Source organism: Mesoplodon bidens (assembly GCF_964165515.1).
Source record: "Mesoplodon bidens genome assembly, chromosome: 9".
NCBI classification, from domain to species: domain Eukaryota; kingdom Metazoa; phylum Chordata; class Mammalia; order Artiodactyla; family Ziphiidae; genus Mesoplodon; species Mesoplodon bidens.
The window spans coordinates 87,964,713-87,984,084 of record NC_138166.1 but is presented as its reverse complement, the minus strand read 5'-3'; the positions used below and the strand labels follow the sequence as shown (position 1 = coordinate 87,984,084).

Sequence of the window (19,372 nt, the reverse complement as noted above, 5' to 3'; positions counted from 1 at the left end):
CTGGTACAAGGCCGTGCTTCTCAAAATCTAATGTACATACATATCACCTGGGGATGCCGTACATATGCAGATTCTGACTCAGAGGTCTGATGTTCCTGTCCACAGACCACTAAGTAACAAGGATACCGGGTATTCCACTGGGAGGTAGGGGAAAAAACTTTACTTATATTTTTTGTTCATACAGATGTCCATTCAGCTATGTGATAGGTAAGGGATTAAAAAAACTTAAGCATTAGTCCCCCCTCCCCTTTTTTGGGTGGAGACACTAAGGAAGAATAAATTACATCCCCCAAACAGTGATAAACTAGGGAACTGAGGGAATTTTTCCTCATGTCTAACAAATGAACAGTTGGTAGACGCCTGTTACATATAAGGCATGGGGGAGTATCCACTTCAAACAATCAATTGTTTCCATAGCTCCATGTCCGCAATGCCAGAAGATCTGACTCAAGAGCAATGACGAATTTCTCTTAATGGATTTCTTTAATTGGAGTCAGTATACTTTGTCTTGCAATGGATGGAGCCATTCTGCAGAAAAAGTGATGGTAATAGAGGACTCGCAGATGGTAACAGCATGAAGTATAGTCCATCCTGCTTCTATCTGGGAGCATCAGAGGCATAAGAACTGTGACATTTTAATTTAAACATTGTCATGAATCTTAAACCCAAGACCATGAATCTGACACCATGGGGGCAAAACATGCACACCCATGCCCTTGTACTAAGGAAGTCATCATTCATTCATTCATTTTCATCCACTCAGCCATTTATTCAACATTGCCTTCTCTATAGCAGGCATGGTTGCGGGAGCTGGGGATTTAGGAGGGAACCATCTGTAACAAGTATCCGAGCTATTCCATCTGTTGGAAAGTGGTTTAGACACTGAGGCAAGAAAGATGCATTGGTTTTACACTTCTACTCCTGTGAGGCAATATACGGATTTAGAGCAGTACATCTCTGGCTATGGTGAGAGTCTGGTTCCAAACTCTCCCCCCATCCCCCGAGTCTGTCACAGATGGATACTTTTATAAAATGAATTACTAGAAAAAAGAAATTTTTAAAAACCTGGTGATAGAAACACAAGTCCCAATTTTTTACTGTTAGGTTCAACAGACAATGTCAAATTGCTAAAAAAAAAAAAAAAAAGTGTCTAAATGCTTCCTCTCAAACTCTGCCCATCTCATAGCAGACTAGTAACAAATAGGTCAGAGCACGGGAGCCAGGGTTAGGTTGCCTGGGTTTGAATTACAGTTCTAGCGTTGCTAGCTAGGTGACTATGGATGGCCAAGTTAGTTAATTTCATTGTTTCTCAGTTTCCTCCTTATAATAAGAATGCCACCTTCACAAAGCTGTTGTCAATGCATATAAAACACTTACAAGTCGGGCTTCCCTGGTGGCGCAGTGGCTGAGAGTCCGCCTGCTGATGCAGGGGACATGGGTTCGTGCCCTGGTCCGGGAGGATCCCACATGCCACGGAGCGGCTGGGCCCATGAGCCATGGCCACTGAGCCTGTGCATCCGGAGCCTGTGCTCCGCAGCGGGAGAGGCCACAACAGTGAGAGGCCCACGTACCGCAAAAAAAACACAAACAGAAAAACAAACAAAACCAAAAAACATTTACAAGTCAATACGTATAAAGCACTCAATAGTGTCTGGCTCACAGTAGATGTATTAAAGTGTTAGTTGTCACCATTACTACTATTTACTATTATGAATGCTATCATTACCACCATTAGACTTCCACTGTTACTACTAGTACCACGCTGCTCTATCACTTTGGGTATCTGCACAGTTGTTTCACCTATAAAATGGTGCTTGTAATTTCTTCCTTCCTATTTCCTTCCTTCCTTCCTTCCCTCCTATGAATTCTGTGCCTAGAAAGTAAAACTACCAATGCAAAACTACGTTATTGCCCAAGTAAATGCCCCCTTATAACCGACTGTCTATCCTGACCAATGTCATTTCAAAGATGAAAGGACAAAATGTCCTGGGGTTTTCTGCGTCTGCACCTCATCAGATAAGTAGATGGAAGCAGCACTGAGACAGCTGTCTGTCCACTCTCTCTGGAGAATCCAGTTGGGCTGATGCTTCATGACACTGGGTGGTGCCTCCAGGGAAAGGCACGACCCTTTCCACTCTGTGACCAAACAACAGTCTAGCTGAGGGAATGACTTTGAAGGACACGTAATTGAATACTTAACCCGCCTGCATTTTTCACACATACATATATTTCTTCAAGCTCCCTTCTTAACTACTGTTTTGTACTCTCAGCTAAAATGGTGGAGAATAATTTCTCCATTATTTTTCTTTAGTTACGTATAATTAGCTGAGAATAAAAATATCAAGGTGACACTGAAACACATTTAAGAAACACTGAAATTTGAGCATGGGAAATTATGTTTGAAAACAATTTACAATCATTATAAAGCAAGAGACTTTCTCAAGACGGGAAAGGAAAATAACCACCTCCTCACTTGCTTTTTTAACCTCATAACTGAGAATATTAAACAAATTTACTGATATGGTCTAACTAATTTGCATTCTCATAAAATTTTTATGAAGAAAGAGAGGACAACAAAATAACCAAATAAGAAAGCAGGTGTTTGGGCTCTGTAAACATATTTGGAGGTTGATAACTTGCATGGCCTTAGTTTTAAGACTTATTCACTTACATATAACTATCATATCTTGACAAGGTCAAAGAGAGAAGAGGTAAAGTTGGAGTTCTTACATAGCCTCAGAACGGAGTAACTGACTTAAAGAACAAGAGGCGTAGTAACATGTACAAATGGCTGGTGATGAGGTTAGGAGTGACTTGACAAGCACATTGGTAGGCTGCCCAGAGATGCCATTTAGCCAGCAGTGTGTGGCCCTGACATGGCCCAGACTGTAGTCAACTAGTGGAGTTTTCATCTGTCTTTGTTACTCAAGTTGAAAATCATCATGTTTAATGAGCCAGCATCTTTAGTTCCCAGATTCACTCTGTAGCGCATTATTTCTTTTAAATTAGTACACTAAGCATATTAAAGTTGCTCTGTACAGCATACGGCATGACACTTGAGGGATATACATACTGAGAGGTTTTCTGATGGAGAGGATGTTAATGATACTGTCAGACATAAGATACATGTAAACAAGTTTTTGTCACTCTCTTTCTCATCTTCCCACTCCGACTCTGCAGTTAAGACTCTCAAAATTTATTCACTGTGTCCATCCACCCACCCACCCACCCACCGACACACATAAACATTCATTCAACAAACTATCGAGTGTCTTCCTACTGTCTGATACTGTACTATACTTTTGGAACTTAATTTCTAGTGGGAAAAGATAGGAAATCAACAAGCTAGAAAATAAATGATTATAATTGTGCTAAGAAGGAAAAAAATTAAAATGTTAAAATAGTGACTAACTGGGGAGATCTACTCATGATCCTAACAAAAACCAGAATTCCATTCAGATGACTAACTGAAGAAATATTAATGAAGAGATGACTGACAGAGGTACGGGCAGCACTGAAAGAAGCAACAAGGGATGCTGAGGCACCCAGAGACCAATAACAGCAGAAAGCTATCATCAAGGGCCAAGGAGGAGAGATGGTATGACCAGCGTCCAGTGAGAGCTGAAGCCATACAGGAGGTGTCGCCTGGCAGGACCTCTGGTTACAGAGGGAGGCACCCAAAGCCAAAACTATGATCCAGGGCTTCCCTGGTGGCGCAGTGGTTGAGAGTCCGCCTGCCAATGCAGGGGATGCGGGTTTGTGCTCTGGTCAGGGAAGATCCCACGTGCTGTGTGGGATGGGCCCGTGAGCCATGGCCACTGAGCCTGCACTCCGCAACGGGAGAGGCCACAGCAGTGAGAGGCCCGCGTACCGCAAAACAAACAAACAAACAAACAAACAAAAAACTATGATCCAAAGTGGAAAGGAAGGAGATAAGAACCCAACATCTTTCTCCTTTTACCCTCCAATCTCCTGCTGGTGCTTCCTATTGGCAGAACCTGATCACAAGTCACTTGGCAAGGGAGTTTTGGTGGTAACAGTTCATAGAGTTTGGCTTCAGTGTTGAGAACAGACAGATTGGGAGCAGGAGGTGGGGGCAGGGGGGGATGGAGAATAACCAAGGAAGGGGACCTACTTAGGTAGGACAGTTAGGAAAAGCTTCCCTGTGGAGGTGACATTTGAACAGGCACCAAGAGAAGATGCCGGCCATGCAAAGAGCCAGTGGAAGAGTAATTCAGCAGAGGGATGGGATGATGAGCACATGCCTTTGCTATTCTCCCTTCTCTGCATCCCATGCTCAGTACAGATCCTCACTAGGAACACATCCAACATAAACTCAGGCAATGCAAATAAATACTTTCCTAGGTGTGACGCTATTGTTCAAGTTCTGGGAGAAGTGAATGCCTCTATTCTATTTTCTCAATACCATAGAAGAATTTGCTTATAAAAAAAGAATGCTCACAACTAGGACATTCCCCTGTGAAAGGGCCAGCATTTCTACTAATTCTAATGTACAAAGAAGGAAGAATCAAGGAAGACATATATAAAAGCAGGTAAAGGCAGGCAACTGAAGCAACTATATATATATATCACTTATAGAACTTCTCTTTGAAGATCTCAAGTCTTCTACATTTTGAGATATCCTCATACCATGCAACTTACATAAAACTATGCTATTGTACCCATCATTCTCTTAAGTGAAGAAACACTATAAAGATTCAATTACAGTGTAATAATAATTAACGTATAGCCAGAATTGAAATTCATAGTAATTTTCTTTTAGTCTTATATTTACCTCTAAGTCACTGGCTTAAAGCATATAAAACAAATACCTCAAGTCTATTAATCCATACATCTGAGAAATTATCTGATTTCTGTTGTCCAGAAACCATTTCTTTATACAATGAAAGTAAAATTTTCATATTGAGATGATCATCACTTAAATTAATAAATGATCTGACTTTTAAAAGCCAGTTTTTTGGGTGGGTTCAAATGCACTGTGAGGTAGCCAAGTTATATAGGGTAAGTCAGCCCTCAAATGGTACAGAGGGTTTACTGTTGGTAATTGAGGTTAGGCAGAATAACTTCCTTCCTATAAGTCCTTCTACTCCAGGATGCATTCACCATTGGAAAGAGAGTTCTTTTCAAGGACAAATTCCAGGCCAATAATGAAGAGTTGCCTGCATGTTAATGAGACTCACCATCTCCCATATTCAAAGCTAACCACTTTTTTCTTACAGATCTTCAGGAATTTCCATTATCTCTACACTAGTCCTTAATTTCCCTGGTGCCTGTTTAATTTATCTCCTCTTGTTTTGTCCCTGATGAATATGGAAACAGATGGTAACTCTTCTTCTTTTTTCAATTTGTGACTCTTGCCAAGTCAATGAAAACCGCAGATAAAATCAGTAAGTTCAAAGGATGTGATTACCTGTAGGAGAGGCCGCTGAACCCCCAGCACTTTCATGGTGTCTGCGTTAGCTAGGATCTTCAGGGGGTCAGATGTTTTCGTGACTCCTTCAATCTCCTTGTTGATCTCAGCCAAGACCTGATTGAGGAAGATGTTTTTGATGTACACGGTGAGAAACTCTCGAAGAGGACACTGTTTGGCTGGGCCAAGTCCCAGGGCGTGCTCTACCTCCTGAATGAATCTGGAAGACAAACAGAGAGCAACCACTGTTAAATGTATCAGAAAGATAGCTACCGAAATATGACCAAACACACATGGGTATCTCTGGCTTTTGCTGCTTCCATGGAGAGATGTGGGGAAATTACCAAAATTCTAAACAAGAGCAGGTCACTCTATTATCCACCTACAGATGAGTTTTTTCTAACACAAGTTATTTCACTTATTCAATAGAAATGGGATGAAACAGAAACAAAAATTCCACACTAGGGGGAAAAAAGGAGAGACAAAAATATTTTTTATTAATTCAAGAAGGAAATAAGAATATAAGAAGCAAAAGAAAGTATGATAAACAAAAAACCAAATTATGATGCAAAGCAAAAAGTACACCCCCAATACTGCATATTTCTTATTAGGATCTTTATACGTGTAGATAGAACTTTTAAAAAGAGAGAAAAAGAAAGGAGAGTATTTAAATTTATGATGCTGTTGGGAGGTTATGAAAAGAAACAGGATGGGAGGTGGGGGCAAAGGAGAACTTTAACCTTATTTGTAATGATCAATTTCCTTTATTAAAAACACTTAAAGCATACATAGCAGAATGTGAACTGTCAAAACTCAGAGATGAGTATGCAGGTATTTGTTATGTTATTCTTTGTACTCTTCTACACTGGCAGCTCCTGCTTTCATGGTTCTGATATGCACAAATGGAAGTTACTAAAGTTTAGTGAATAACACCAGTACACCAAGATTTGAATTCCAGTTACCACAGTATGTTAACTGTGAGTAACTGCATGAAGTACAAACTCTAGGGCTTCGATCTAGAAATCTCTATGTAAATAATTAATGTTTATCATAATCAATGATCAAACATGTCACTTCTTTCAAAGTCAAGCAGCGATTGGTCACTGCACATCCGTTACGCAGTTCATGGACAGACAGCAAAGTGTGTAGCTGTGTTGTCTCCTTGTCTCTCAGTGATAGACCCATGTGACGGTTTATAAAAATGGATAACTGAAAAAATGAATTGGCCTAAACACCTAAAAGTACAGGGGAAAAAAATACCTGAAAGTAACACTGGGAGCGAAATTTGAACTGAATGTAAATGGATTTACAGAAGAAATAACTGACCCTGGGAACATCGACACTGGCCCCATTTGAGAGGTATCTGCAGCCAGAGTAAAGGTGAACTTACTGACCTTAAAAAGAGAAAATGGCTGTGATAAAAGAGATGAAGACATCCCAGAGGAAGGGATGTCAGCAAAAATATGTTACCTTAAAGGAGCCCTTGGAGATGTTTCATGACACTGAAAAGCAAAGAATAAAATGCTGGCAGCTGATCTAAACTGAGAAGGAAGTATGACATTTCACCAATGCACAAAAAAGATGCTCACTGTGTATCATAAAGTACCCAAAAAGAAGAAGGTGGCAAGTACTGTTCAAATTACTCTTGGTAAGATTTACAAAGAAAACACTTTAATTCTCAGTGTTTCTAATGTTACAATGTATGAATACATATTAGTTCTATTTTTCATTTCTGTATATATTTGTAACTGACAGTAGAGAATTTTTAATGTTTTCACAAAAAATTTTGAAGTCATGAAACAATTGTGATTTTCCCCATTGATTAATATTGCTTTGCATGGTGAGTTTTACAGTTCCACAATGCTTTGCAAAGTAAGAGTGGCCTTGTACTTTAAATTTTTCTCAGAAGTGTCAAAGCGAAATAAAATGAAACAGAATCACATGAAATAAAGATAAAAAAATGAATGACTAACTGGGAATATATATGTGCAACTTATGTCACAGATGACAGTTAGTAAAAAAACCCAAAGAACATAGTAGAAAAATGATCAAAGGACATGAAACGACAATTTACAGTAAGTGACCATTAAACACACCAAAAGTTTTAACTTCATTCATAATGAGAAAAATGAAAAGTAAACTATATTGAGATACCATTTTTTTGGTAATTAATGTATTTTTATTATTTATTTATTTATTTTTAACATCTTTATTGGAGTATAATTGCTTTACAATGGTGTGCTAGTTTCTGCTTTATAACGAAGTAAATCAGCTATACATATACATATATCCCCATATCTCTTCTCTCTTGTGTCTCCCTCCCTCCCACCCTCCCTATCCCACCTCTCTAGGTGGTCACAAAGCACCGAGCTGATCTCCCTGTGCTTTGTGGCTGCTTCCCACTAGCTATCTATTTTACATTTGGTAGTGTATATATGTCCATGCCACTCTCTCACTTTGTCCCAGCATACCCTTCCCCCTCCCCGTGTCCTCAAGTCCATTCTCTACGTCTGCATCTTTATTCCTGTCCTGCCATGCCCCTAGGTTCTTCAGAACCATTTTTTCTTTTTTTAGATTCCATATATATGTGTTAGCATACGGTATTTGTTTTTCTCTTTCTGACTTACTTCCCTCTGTATGACAGACTCTAGGTCCATCCACCTCACTACAAATAACTCAATTTCATTTCTTTTTATGGCTGAGTAATATTCCATTGTGAGATACCATTTTTTATACCCATGCATCAGCCAGATTCCAAAAGTTTGAAAACACACTGTCGGTTTAAGTGTGGACAAAGAACCATTCTCATATATTGCTGATGGGAGTGAAAAACGTCACAACCCTTATGAAGGACAAGTTGGCACTATCATCCAAAATTACAAATGCATTTCCTTTGACCCCAAAATCCCACTTCTGGGAAATTCTTCCGACAGCTGTTATCTAAATATGGATGAGATGATCTATGTACAGGGTACAGAGATCAGTGTAGCACTGTTTTTATGGCAAAAGACTGGGAACAATGCAAAAAATCCATCAATGAGAGATCAGTTAAATAAACTATGGTGAATCTAAACATTTAGCAATACTGGGCAGCAGCCCCAACTCTCAAACGTGGAAGCTTTTGATGCACCAACATGAAAAGATCTCTAGGATATATATTGTTAAGTGAGAAAAGCAAGGTATTTAGCAGTGTTCATATTTACTATACTGACCTGCATATAAGAATTATATAACCTCATTTATTTAATTTATTATAAAGACATCCTGGAGGGATTCACAAAAAACTAGTAAAAGTGAGTACCTACAGGAAGCAGGGATGGTGGTGGGGCCTGGCAGAGGACTGGGAATATACTTTTCAATTTTAACTTTTTATAATCATTTGATTGTTTTAAAAACTGTGAATATATTAGCTACTCAAATAAAATTAAATTAGTGTAAAAATTATCGACATTTATCAAAGACTATATTTCATAAATTGCTTTCCAATTAGACCACATTTAAAGTTTGGTGTATAAATGTTCCTTAAGTTTAGCCGTTTAACCTAATGAAGAGTTTCCTTTACTTAATAAATAAATACATCATGGTTGTTCTTCCATATCACCAGTGAAACATTCCATTAACCTCTGTGGCATGTGGAGGGGGGGTGGGGGGAAGGAAGGAGAACACAGGGGATAATCACAGTCACCCAGGAAAGTGGAAATTGAGAAGCCATGACAAACAGCAATGAGGTTTCTTAATTGATGTAATCAACATGGAAAGGGAAATAAAAGCCTGACCCAAAACAAGATATAATAAATCTTTAAGAAGAGAATGAGTAGAAGAAGCCAGGAAAAAAATGAAGAAATAAAGAGGACATAGTAAGTTAACCATGGCTATAATTTTAAGATCTCCAAATACCACATCGTACTATGTGGCCTCCTTCTGATCTCATCTAACCCTCAGAGAAACCATCCACCCAGGGGCATCTTGGTCCCCTTGGTCTGACTCTGAAAGACAACCACTGTGATTAATTTAATAACAAGTAAATATACCAATCATCAGAAACCCTATTTATTCTTTTCAATGGGACTTAGAAGAAGAGTTTTCTGAGCAGAAGTACTTCTTGCATTTGCAAAATCTTTACCAGTTATTAGGAGGAGATTTTTAGTAGTTAACCTGCTCCTAAACAAAGTGACAGAGGCTCTAAATTATCCACTTTTTCTTTTTTTCTAGTTCCTTATTTGTCTTTGGTGCCCCTAAAACATGAAACTGCTCTGAGCAGCACGGATGGAGGTGCTCCCATTACTTTCAGCTGAATGATCTCTTTCAAATACAAATCATTTATTCCCTAAAGCACACACATCAGTCTAAAATGACACATTCAGGTTGAAGGTGTCATCTCTAACTTGAGGGGACCCATTCAACATGTTTCCAAATCTGCTTTGGGAGCTGTGAGGGTCCTCACTGTTCAGAAGGCATAAAACATGCAGAAGAGAATGAAAGAGAAAAATAAGGGCTGTCTCACCAGCCTCTTCTTTTCTCTGGAAAAAATGAGAAGCGATCACATTACATGGCAAAATGCCCTTTCTTGGGCAGGAAGGACACAGAGTAAGAACCTTCCTAGGCATCCAGGAGGCGAATCACACTCACAGTCACTGCAGAGAGGAAAGGTTTAGGGAAGTGGAGTGGCCAAGGGCAAGACACGTAAAGTAGGTATTCCTGGGTCTGGATCTTGAATGTATAGTCTTGGGCAGGTTACTTAGCTTCTCTTCATCTTATTTGTGTATTCTGTAAAAATGGATATAACACGCAGGATTTGTTTTGATGATTAAATAAGGAAATAAAAGTTAAGCGCTCAGCACAGAGGTTGACATAAAGTTAACTGCTAATTAAGTCGTGGCTGCTGCTATTTGTATAATTACTCTCAGTACATAAATCCTGATGAGCTTGGAGACTAGAGCAAAGTGTGACGTATTTTGTGATTTTTTTCACTTGCTCCTTTACTTTCCCGTGCAATTATCCGTAATTGGCAATATGGGCCATTAGATGATTACTTTGACTATTTCAGCAACACGTGGATGTAGGAATGACCAAAACCCCACGTGGCCAGGGGTCAAGTGTAAATTTCTCACTGACGCATCCTCAGTGCATAATACTAGTCCACGGCTGGTACACAGTAGGTTCTCAGGAAATAACTGGTGAATGAAATAAAATAGAATAATAAAATTGAATAAAATTAATAATATTGAATAAAATTAATAGCTCCTTTAATTTCAACCCATAGTTCCTAAAACTAGGGCGTGACCTCTCCAATAAATAATGCCCTTCTCCCAAGGATGTGGACTGGAGGTCCAAATAAAAGATTCACAGAAAAAGAAAGAAAGAAAACTTTCCCATATCGCCACCACAGATGCCTTGGACTGAAAGAGTATTCTCTAGTCCTTGCCCACCTTCTCACATTGTTTTTTGCTTTATGCAATATGGCTGTTCACAATACTTCATATTTGCCCTTTCACAGAGGATAATACTCATAATAGTAAGATTCATTCCATCAATACATTATTAACCCAAACATCTATTAGGAAACATTAATGCTGCTTCCTGGTTTTATTACAGATAATCCTACAGTGAACATCTTCATTTTGCTTCTGTTGAATTATTTCTACAAGTTAAAATACTAGGAGTAGCTCCTCATCATTTTTCATGGGCTAGTCTATATTTTATTTCCCCCAGATTCCCAAAGTATGCTGCATGGATCCGTTCACCTATTAAGAACCGTAAAAGTAATCTGTTGAATGGGAGATGGGAGAGTCAGTCACAGGTATAGAGGAGATTCATCAAAAAGCCCTGTCTTCCAACAATGCTCCTAATCAGCTTTATGGAAGTAAGAAAACATTGAATTTTGAACAGTGGAAAGAAACTCATTAGGAAAGAAAACACTTCAAAGTTAAGATGGAACACAGATGGAACCCTGTCAAAAGGGTATTATCTAATCTTATGAAGTTGCTTTCACACTAGGGATATCCTATCCTTGTAAATGATGAGAAGGCAAACAAAGCACAGGTACATCTGTGTATATGGAAAGAGAGAGAATGAGAATCAAAGAGGAGGATCTACATAATGCTATAGGAGGAGTATCTAATTATAGGATTTTGAAGAAACTTATTCAGATCAGGCTCCCAAACCTCAAGCTGTAGAGTAGGATAAACTGAAAAACACATAGTGTAGGCAACCTATTTTTACTGCCTTTGAAAGTCTACAGCATGGATCTTATTTCCTAAATTCTAATGTTGCCATTTGTGAATATTTCACCAAAGATTTTATTTTCAGATTATCATCAACCAGTGGGCCTCCAAAAATCTGTACATATGCAGTACCTATATTTTAAATTTACTCTTCCTTATAGCAAGTATGTGTCCATTGGAATGCATACATGAACACACAGAACCCACACCTGACCCAGTATTTTCAAAATTTTTATACTGATTTGATTTCTATCCAGGAAAATTATACTAATTAAAATTTCATTCAAGCTTCCCAAGCCCATTCCTTAACCCACACTCCTCATGACAAATTCCATCTTATTGTAAAGCTCCATTTCTTCCATTTCATCTCAGCCAACAATTACGGCTGCCACCAGCTGGAAGTACTCTTGAACAAAGAGGACCTGTACTGTATTTTAGAAGTTGCAATGAGAGCAATATTCAGTTGAATGAAAATACTTGCTCACAGTGTATAAGTATTCCTTATATTCACAGCCTAGTAGTTTAAAAAATTCTACAGCCAACATTATCAGTAATGGGACAAACTGACATCATGTGCCATATGACATGATGCAGAGAAGAATACAGCATCACTTCTCTGCTATTCTTGCCAAAAATGCATCACCTGATTCCAATCAGGGGGAAATAAAGTCTTTCCATAGAACCAAAATACAAAATTAAGGGTACAAATTTCAGAAAACTCAAATTCAGAATTCTGGATTTTGGAGTACAAGGAATTCATTCATGGCTCTCCCACAAACAATGTCACTGTTCATTGGTAATTCTGTTTGTTTGGTTTTTTTTTCTTCAGTGATATCTATTATACTAAGGCTTTATTTATTTATTTATTTATAATAGATCTTTATTGGAGCATCATTGCCACAATACTGTGTTAGTTTCTGTTGCACAACAAAGCGAATCAGCCATATGCATACACATGTCCCCATATCCCCTCCCTCTTGAGCCTCCCTTCCAGCCTCCCTATCCCACCCCTCTAGGTCATCGCAAAGCACGGAGCTGATCTCCCTGTGCTGTGCTGCTGCTTCCCACCAGCCAACTCTTGTACATTCGGTCGTGTATGTATGTCCAGGCTACTCTCACTTCGCCCCAGCTTCCCCCTCCCACCCCGTGTCCTCAAGTCCATTCTCTATGTCTACCTCTTTATTCCTGCCCTGCCACTAGGTTCATCAGTACCTTTTAAAATTTTTTTTAGATTCCATATATCTGCATTAGCATATGGTATTTGTTTTTCTCTTTCTGACTTACTTCACTCTGTATGACAGACTCCAGGTCCATCCACCTCACTACAAATAACTCAATTTCATTTCTTTTTATGGCTGAGTAATATTCCATTGTATATATGTGCCACATCTTCTTTATCCATTCATCTGTCGATGGACATTTAGGTTGCTTCCATGTCCTGGCTATTGTAAATAGTGCTGCAATGAACACTGTGGTACATGTCTCTTTTTGAATTATGGTTTTCTCAGGGTATATGCCCAGTAATGGGATTGCTGGGTCATATGGTAGTTCTATTTGTAGTTTTTTAAGGAACCTCCATACTGTTTTCCATAGGGGTTGTATCAATTTACATTCCCACCAGCAGTGCAGGGAGGGTTCCCTTTTCACCACACCCTTTCCAGTATTTATTGTTTCTAGATTTTTTGATAATGGCCATTCTGACTGGCATGAGGTGATACCTCATTGTAGTTTTCATTTGTATTTCTCTAATAATTAGCGATGTTGAGCATCTTTTCATGTGCCTCTTGGCCATCTGTATGTCCTCCTTGGTGAAATGTCTATTTAGGTCTTCTGCCCAATTTTTAACTGGATTTTTTTTTTTTTTTTTTGGCTTAAAACATTAGGTGTTTATTTTTCTCAAGTAACAAGTCTTGAAGATATTAAAACATTTTCCCTTCAGCATTACCACATATCTTCTAAGGTATAATGAATGAATAAAGGATTTCTCACAGTCATTGCATAACTTAGGTTTCTTCCATATATGCATTACTTAGAGGCTTTCTCACATTCTTCACAACCAGTTCTTTTCACTTAGCATTTGGTTGTATGCCTTAAAGATTGAGAGTTCACTGAAAGCTACTTTACATGGATATCATTAAAAGGGGGTTTATTGAGCATGAGTTCTCTCATGACGCCGAAGGGGTAAGGATTTACTGAAACCTTGCCCACAGACATTGCATTTATAGGGTTTTTCTTTAGTATGTATTCTTCTGTGCACAATGAGATTACACTTTACACTAAAGGATTTTCCACATTGATTACACTCGTAGGGTTTCTCTCCAGTGTGAGTTCTCATGTGTACTGTAAGGGACACATGCCTGCTAAAAGCTTTTCCACACTCACTGCACTTAAAAGGTTTCTTGTCCCTGGTATGGATTTTCATGTGCCTCCTATGAGATAAGAGACCACGGAAGGTTTTCCCACATTCCTTACATTCATGTATCACTTTCATGTGAATTTTCTTGTGTAAAACAAGGAAAGATTTCACTCTGAAGTCTTTTCCACATTCATTACATGTAAAGGGTTTTTCTCCAGTGTGAATTCTCACATGTTCTTTAAGACATGAACGATCCCTGAAAGCTTTCCCACAGTCATTGCACTTACAGGGTTTCTCTCCAGTATGAATTTTCCTGTGCGTGGTAAGGTTGGAGCTCAGCCTAAAAGCTTTCCCACATTGATCACACTTGCAAGGTTTCTCTCCATTATGTATCCGCAGGTGTATCTTAAGAGATGACTTACTACTCAGGGCTTTACCACAATGGCTACATTCAATGGATTTCTCTCCAGTGTGGATTCTCCTATGTCTTTTAAAATATGGGAGAATACTGAAGGTTTTCCCACAGTCATTGCACATATAGGGTTTCTCTCCAGTATGTGTTATCTGGTGTATAGTAAGCCTATAGCTTCTACTGAAGGTTTTGGTGCATTGATCACATTTGTAGGGTTTTTCTCCTGAATGAGTCCCTGAATGTTGTCTGAGAAGTGAGCTATCTCGGAAGGTTTTTCCACAGTCACGGCACTCATAGGGCTTCTCCCCAGTATGAATTCTCTTGTGACGCGTAAGGTAAGAGCTTGAGCTGTAGGCTTTCCCACACTGATCACACTTAAACGGTTTTTCTCCAGTGTGGGTTCTCATGTGCAACTTAATGGATGAATGGCTCCGTAATACTTTACCACACTGATTACACTCAAAAGGTTTCTCTCTAGAGTGAGTTTTTTCATCCTTCTTAAGGTGTGAGATTGAATTTACGACTTTCCCCAAGTCACTGCATTCATGGGATGCCTCTTCTGTATGTTGTCTCTTGTGCCCAGCTACGTCAGAACTCCTGAGGAAGGCATTCTCGTCCTTGTTACATTCGTAAGATCTTTCCCGAGGAGGAATTCCCTCAGGTGGCTTAAGATGTGAAGAATCTCTAAGGGCTTTTGCAGAGTCAAGGTATCGATGGAGTTTCTTGCTAGGGTAAATTTTATTCTGAGTAATGTTAGATTTCACACTCAAGGCTTCAACAATTTCACTGCATTGAATGGGATTGCCTCCAAGAGTTTGTTCCTTCTCGCCATTGAGCATATATTTCTCCAAAATACCTTGTTTTTGCTGTTGTTGTTTGGTTTTAAAGAGAATCAGCTCATCTGAACAGGTGTCTTGGTGAATTCTTCTCTCTACTATCTCCATTTCATCTCCTTGCTCCATCTGGGTGATGAGAGGAGGCTTGCTGAGTTCATGTCCCAGTGAAGCCAAGTTTCTATAGTTCTCTAGCATCACATCTCTGTATAGTTTTCTCTGAGATGAATTCAGCAATGTCCACTCCTCCTGGGTGAAGTCTATGGCCACATCCTCAAACGTTATTGAGTTTTGTAACCCAGAGTGGAAGTTTTCCATCTCTGTGATCCTCTCATGGGCACAGGAAGGGTCTAGGACAGGGTCACATATAGTGGACAGATGTGGGGCTGCCATTTTGCAAGACTGTAAGTAGTAAATATGATCAGACAGCAACCAGGAGAACAAGGATGCTCCTTTTATTGCTTCTATGATCCACTCCAGGCAGGGCTCGAAAGACACAGAAATCCACAGTCAGCGAGGTAAGAGCTTGGGCCAGGCTGATGTCCACATACTTCTCAGCTACAGCAAGCTTTCGGTCTCTGGATTGTTTGTTTTTTTGATATTGAGCTGCATGAGCTGTTTATATATTTTGGAGATTAATCCTTTGTCTGTTGTTTCATTTGCAAATATTTTCTCCCATTCTGAGGGTTCTCTTTTTGTCTTGTTTATGGTTTCCTTTGCTGGGCCAAAGCTTTTAAGTTTAATTAAGTCCCATTTGTTTATTTTTGTTTTTATTTCTGTTACTCTAGGAGATGGATCAAAAAAGATTTTGCTGTGGATTATGCCAAAGAGTGTTTTTCCTATGTCTTCCTCTAAGAGTTTTATAGTGTCTGGTCTTACATTTAAGTCTTTAATCCATTTTTTTAAACATCTTTATTGGAGTATAATTGCTCTTTAATCCATTTTGAGTCTATTTTTGTGTATGGTGTTACGGAGTGCTCTAATTTCATTCTTTTACACGTGGCTGTCCAGTTTTCCCAGCACCACTTATTGAAGAGGCTATCTTTTCTCCATTTTATGTTCTTGTCTCCTCTGTCATAAATTAGGTGACCAAGTGTGCATGGGTTTATCTCTGGGCTTTCTATCCTGTTCCATTGATCTACATTTCTGTTTTTGTGCCAGTACCACACTGTCTTGATTACTACAGCTTTGTGGTATAGTTTGAAGTTGGGGAGCCTGATTCCTCTAGCTCTGTTTTTCTCTCTCAGGATTGCTTCAGCTATTTGGGGTCTTTTGTGTTTCCATACGAATTGTAAAATATTTTGTTCTAATTCTGTGAAGAGTGCCATTGGTAGTTTGATAGGGGTTGCACTGAATCTGTAGATTGCTTTGGGTAGTATAGTCATTTTCACTATGTTGATTCTTCCAATCCAAGAACATGGTATATCTCTCCATCTGTTTGTATCATCTTTAATTTCTTTCATCAGTGTCTTATAGTTTTCTGAGTACAAGTCTTTTGCCTCCTTATGCAGGTTTATTCCTAGGTATTTTATTCTTTTTGCTGCAATGGTAAATGGGAGTGTTTCCTTAATTTCTCTTTCTGAATTCTGTTTTCAATGTATACTTTTGTATATAATGTATATCATTATCTAAAATATTTTAAACATAAAATATTTTAATTCTTTTCACTTTGATTATTCCTGATTTTGTCATATTACCACACACATGTTTTGGTAGTTTGGGCTGAATTATGTACACAAAATATTTACCTGATAGGCCTGGGATTTTTCTCCTGATCCCATGTATTAGAACCAGTAAATATGTGTGATTTATCCCTCTGACCTTCTACATTCTGCAGAATCTTGCAATATATCATTTCCACTAAAGTAACTTCTAATCCAGTCTTGCCTCTCTGCAGAGATGTACCATGCTTACCTCCACCGAGAAGCTCTGAATCTCTCCTACTGTATAATGGCTTTAAAGACATTAAACAAAATCTGAACCATCTCCTCCCTTTCATTTAGTTCAAGGTTTCTATGTGAAAAGTTATGAGACATTTACAGGACTATAGAAGCTCTGCTTAAGTTGTCAAGCATATTCAAAAGTAAGTCCCCATGTCACCATTCTCATGGTCAAGTTTAATATATGTACATTTCATAATGTCCCAGGACACAGATATTTATAAATATCTACATGAAAAACTTAATTAGCAATAAACAGTGATGCACTATTTATGACAGAGATACAAATAAATCATTTTGTTCTTTAAAAGCCAGAATTCTGAATATGAATTTTCTGAAACTGATTTTGTGTTTTGGTTTTATGGAAAGATTGCAAACAACAGCACTAACCACCACCCTATAGCCTGAATGACACATTAGTTATGAGAAGACAAAAAAAAAAAAGCACATTTTCCCTCAAATCCAATAAACAAATAATCTTCAGAGCCAGAAGGAGAATGAAACATTGACTGCCAAACAAATGCAGAACTTTTCTGGAGAAGTATGGGCCCATGTGAAAAGATGCCAAGCAGCACTCGTAAGAGTCCTGTGTGCTCTTCCTTCACATCACTCTAAGGGAAACAGTGGGCTTTTATGAGAACACAGAACTCTCAAAACCCCTACCATCCTTAACCGGTATGAAAACAATCAATCTACAGCCCAGAGTAAAATCCATTCTCAGACACAAGTCCATCCTTGCACAAAGAACTATGTCCAGTTAGCTGTACTCAGGTAAATGGGCCTTTGGAATCAAACTCAAGTGAGGCCAGGCAAAGGCTGGACACAGCTCAGTGCAAAAAGCAGTTGCCCAGCAAGTATGGCTCCTTTACAACATATTTCTTACTTAGTCAATTACTCTCGGATATGACATTTAAGGCACAGAGCAAAGTGAGAATAACTTGAGCCAAGAAGGAAAGAAGCCTCAGAGGAATTGATTGGAGATATATTCAACTGACTCAGATTATCTGACTCGAAAAAGATCATTTAGAAATGATTTACAAGGGACTCATTCAGAAACAGCAGCAACAGGCATATTTAAGAGCATAAATCAGTGGAACATGAAAACCGAAGAAAAATCCATAAAGGTTAATGCACTTTGGAGCACATTTGCCTCTTAATTCATGGGAGTAAGTCACCGGCACATCAGGAAGAATCTCCTTCAACAGTCTGTAATTGTTCATGCTGAGTGTAACTACTTTCTGTGACTTTTGTATCTGAAGATTTTCTGGGTAAAAGTGCAAAATAAGCTCATCATCGCAGAGCCCAATCATGGCCTCAGTCCATACCCCTAGGAGACAATTTGCTGAACTAATGAAATAAAAAGGGATTTGGGTGCTCTATTTGTAACGAGTGAAATTCATGCTTAGGACTAGAGGAGAAAAGAGGTAAAAATCATTAAGTAGAGGGAGAAAAGAATATTATCTACAAAACTTGAGCTCTGCGGGCTTGTAAACAAATTTAACTTTAAAAAATCTTACCATGAGTATATTGCAAGTGATTTGTGACTACATTTAAGTGTTCCCTCCAGACTGAAAAGCACTTTAGGTAGAATGAAGTAAGCCTCTTTATAATGACAGCTATTTATATTGTTTAAGCATATAATTTGGAAATTGAAATAACCCAAATGCTAACTCTTAATATTATGCAATCTTTTTTTAAACATAAATCATGTAAATAAGGACTACTGATATAAAACTCAGATAAAATGATAATCCTGCTTCTTCCAGTAGGCCTGGAATTCTGTTTTTATGCTTTTCATTTATCTTATTTACAGTAAAATAACCTTTCCTTTGTATTTTTTAATGGAAGATAAGGCTGTCAGGAAAATTTTCAAGAAAAAAATCTCAACTTATTACAAAATGTCTATCATATCACCTGGAAACTTATGTGTAACATATTAAATATACTTTATTTTAGGTGGTTCATATCAGTCTGGCAAATTTCTTCCCTGTTGCTACGTGAGTAGAAGCAGTATTAATAACTGATTACATCTATTGAGTTCTCACCATGTCCTAACTGAAGAGCTTTATATGGATTATTTTAGGTAGTTCTCGCAGTAATTCCCAGAAGTCTGCCCTATTATAATAATATCTGTATCTTACATATGATCCATGCAGGACTTCACTCTATCCATTGT

At 38.4% G+C, this 19,372-nt stretch overlaps 1 protein-coding gene across 1 annotated transcript in view; it reads right to left on the bottom strand.

Moving 5' to 3' along the window:
- EXOC4 (exocyst complex component 4) overlaps positions 1-19,372 on the bottom strand; it is an 813,795-nt gene that overhangs the window by 231,213 nt on the left and 563,210 nt on the right. The window contains exon 11 of the mRNA XM_081244856.1: positions 5,432-5,651. Coding sequence (XP_081100982.1) covers positions 5,432-5,651 — 220 coding nt within the window. The remainder of the gene's footprint in view (positions 1-5,431; positions 5,652-19,372) is intronic.